This window comes from Bidens hawaiensis, unplaced genomic scaffold, assembly GCF_021521415.1.
Source record: "Bidens hawaiensis isolate Kalapana, Puna unplaced genomic scaffold, B.hawaiensis_p1.1 tig00038986_1, whole genome shotgun sequence".
Lineage (NCBI taxonomy): Eukaryota > Viridiplantae > Streptophyta > Magnoliopsida > Asterales > Asteraceae > Bidens > Bidens hawaiensis.
The window spans coordinates 167,849-170,554 of NW_027496840.1; the positions used below are offsets into that span (position 1 = coordinate 167,849).

The 2,706-nt window shown below is 36.5% G+C and overlaps 1 protein-coding gene across 1 annotated transcript; it reads right to left on the reverse strand.

The window, feature by feature from the left end:
• Nucleotides 1-235: 235 nt before the first annotated feature.
• Nucleotides 236-1,234, reverse strand: LOC143590741 (uncharacterized). Its single transcript, XM_077071132.1, has one exon. The coding sequence runs from the start codon at nucleotides 1,232-1,234 to the stop codon at nucleotides 236-238; it is 999 nt and encodes a 332-aa protein (XP_076927247.1).
• Between the last annotated feature and the right edge of the window lie 1,472 nt (nucleotides 1,235-2,706).

Here is a 2,706-nt window from a genome sequence, read left to right on the forward strand (position 1 = left end):
ACTAATCCGCCATATTTAGTAGCATTATTATTCATATGATTTTTAATTAACTAGTAATCACAACAATTAAAAATAAAAGTTAGGTCGAGAAATGCACTAAATTGTACATGACATGACAATTAACTAGAAGATTTAAGTCTTTTAAGTTTTAACACTAACATTAGCAAAAATATCATATAAAAATAGTTACAATTAATGTTGGATGAACCATAAAAACAAAGGTTATATTATTATTTTACCGACCCAAACTAAGAGCAGCGTTAACGTCCAACCGCCACGCGAAACCACCGTGCTTCATCCTCCAAACGTCACATGGCACCGTTAATGCCGGAGTTTGCCGGTTGCTATGACCGGCAAACGTTACCTTCACCTTGCAAGTGAAGGCTGGAATAATATTATTTGTATTAACCAAACATTTATCTTTCCGAACTAACACGACCATTATATTATCCGCACCGGACATATGTTTGTATGCCGTATTCGTCCACACGACCGTGCCTTGAGCGTCTGATATGAACCCTGGACACGTGTCCTTCTCCATGTTTGTCGTTATCTCCTCGTCCGTACACCCTAACGCTTTCCAATCCACCCACATGTCTTCCACCATCACGTACGACACCAATCGTGGTAATCGTGACGATGGTGATGGTGATGGTGACGATTTTATTATGTTTGTCTGAACCCTAACTTGCTCTGGAGTATCAAACCTCAACCAAACCGGTGTTAATTGTGACACCGGTGATGGTTTGTTGTTATTAATACTATTAATACTATTATTATTATTGTTGTTACACCTTGTCTGGACCAGGTGTTTCTGTCCCGGTCCAGACAACATACAAACCACAACTGGGTTAGGTGGTTGTTGTTTGTTTGTGGTCTGTACTGGAGACACCAGATCGGAACAAAAAACAGGAATTACATCGTTCTCTTTCACATCGTTCTCTTTCCGATCTGGTGTCTCCGGTAACAAAGAAAGCGTCGTCGCTTTCACTTTCTTGCGTCTCTTACAATTATCCCTTTCGCTCTTCTTAACCCTAACATATTTCCTCTTACTTCTTCCACATTTAACATACCCATCACCATTATCCGCCGTCGAACCACCCGACCCCGCCGCCACCGGTTTCGGCGCAATCGGCCTAAACTTGAGCATTATCCGATCCACCTTCGACATACCATACATCCCCTCACCACCACCACCATATTTAGCTATACAACAACCACCTTCACCCTTCATTAATATTAATAATAATATTAACAATAATAATAATAATAATAATAATAATATTAATTTGTGGAATATTTTGTAACGCAATTTAGGAAAATCTAGGGTAGGTATATAAAGAAAGAAAAGAAGTGGGGCCCACAGGGACAGTTCCATGTTCCCGTCATTCTACGAATAAGGTGAGAGTATTTATGTGGGACCAGTGATTTAAGGTTAACCAATGAGAGTAGGAGAAATGTATGATGGTGGTTAAGGTAGGAAGGGCACGTATGTATTGGATTATGATACCTCGTGGTTTGTGGAAATAATGTTTGGGGTTTCCTGATAAAGTAAGGTGGGAGGGTTTAAATGTTTTCTGTAAAAGAATACACGTGGCCCAATAATAAACTTGATCTTATATTGCTTCTAGGGTTTCTCCACTTTTTGTTCGGTTTCATCGACGGCTCTTGTTTAACTGCTTTTCATCGATTTATGCCACGTCATACATACAAAAGGTTTGAAAAGTATTTCAAACATTTTAGTCATTGCAAAGTGAATTACTCCTACTATCTTTTAACTTTACTTAAACCATTTACATATGAAACCTGAACCATTTACATATGAAACCCTAAACACGACGGTAAGTTGTGTTGCTAACTTTTTTGAATTGTAATTAAAACCAAGTTTTTTCCATGAACTTTGAATTTTTGAAGTTCATAGTTAGTGTATAAATATATGTTGGGTATGGTAGTAAACTTCTAAAATATTTTTTTTAGCTTTTACGCTTTTAAGATACATAGTGAACTATGAAAATTTATATATGAACATGACTACAAGTTGTGCTGCTAACTTTTTTGAATTGTAATTAAAACCAAGTTTTTTCTTATGAACTTTGAATTTTTGAAGTTCATAGTTAGTGTATAAATATATGTCGGCTATGGTAGTAAACTTTTAAAATATTTTTTTAGCTTTTACGCTTTTAAGATACGCAGTTAACTATGAGAATTTTAATCAATATTCATAAAAAAATCATTAGTTTCATAATTTTCTTCAAGATCAATATTTTAGATATTAGATAAGATCAACCTGGGAAGTTATAGGTTCTCATTTGACACATAACTTACACATCATAAACACTAGCTAGTTGTAAATTAACTTTTTTTTGCAAAGTTCTCGATCCTAAATAATCATGCATTACTCTCTTATCCCTATAATCTTTCCAAGGATAGAAATTTGGTTGACTTATTAGACATTAAGTGTGGCAGGTGGACTTTATAAAGATGAGTATGTCGATATCGGAGTCAAGCGAAAACAAAGGAGTGGCAAATGAGGCAATATAGTGGCTACAACAAGTGATGTGAGTAAAGGTAAAGCAAGCCCGAGAGTGACCTCATCAAGGAGCTAAGAAGACTCGAGGCACACCCAAGGACACGAGGGCAAGCTTGGACTAGAGACGGAGTTGAAGTAACTAGTGTTCGTGAACTTTTAGCGTTGGTCTTCAAAGC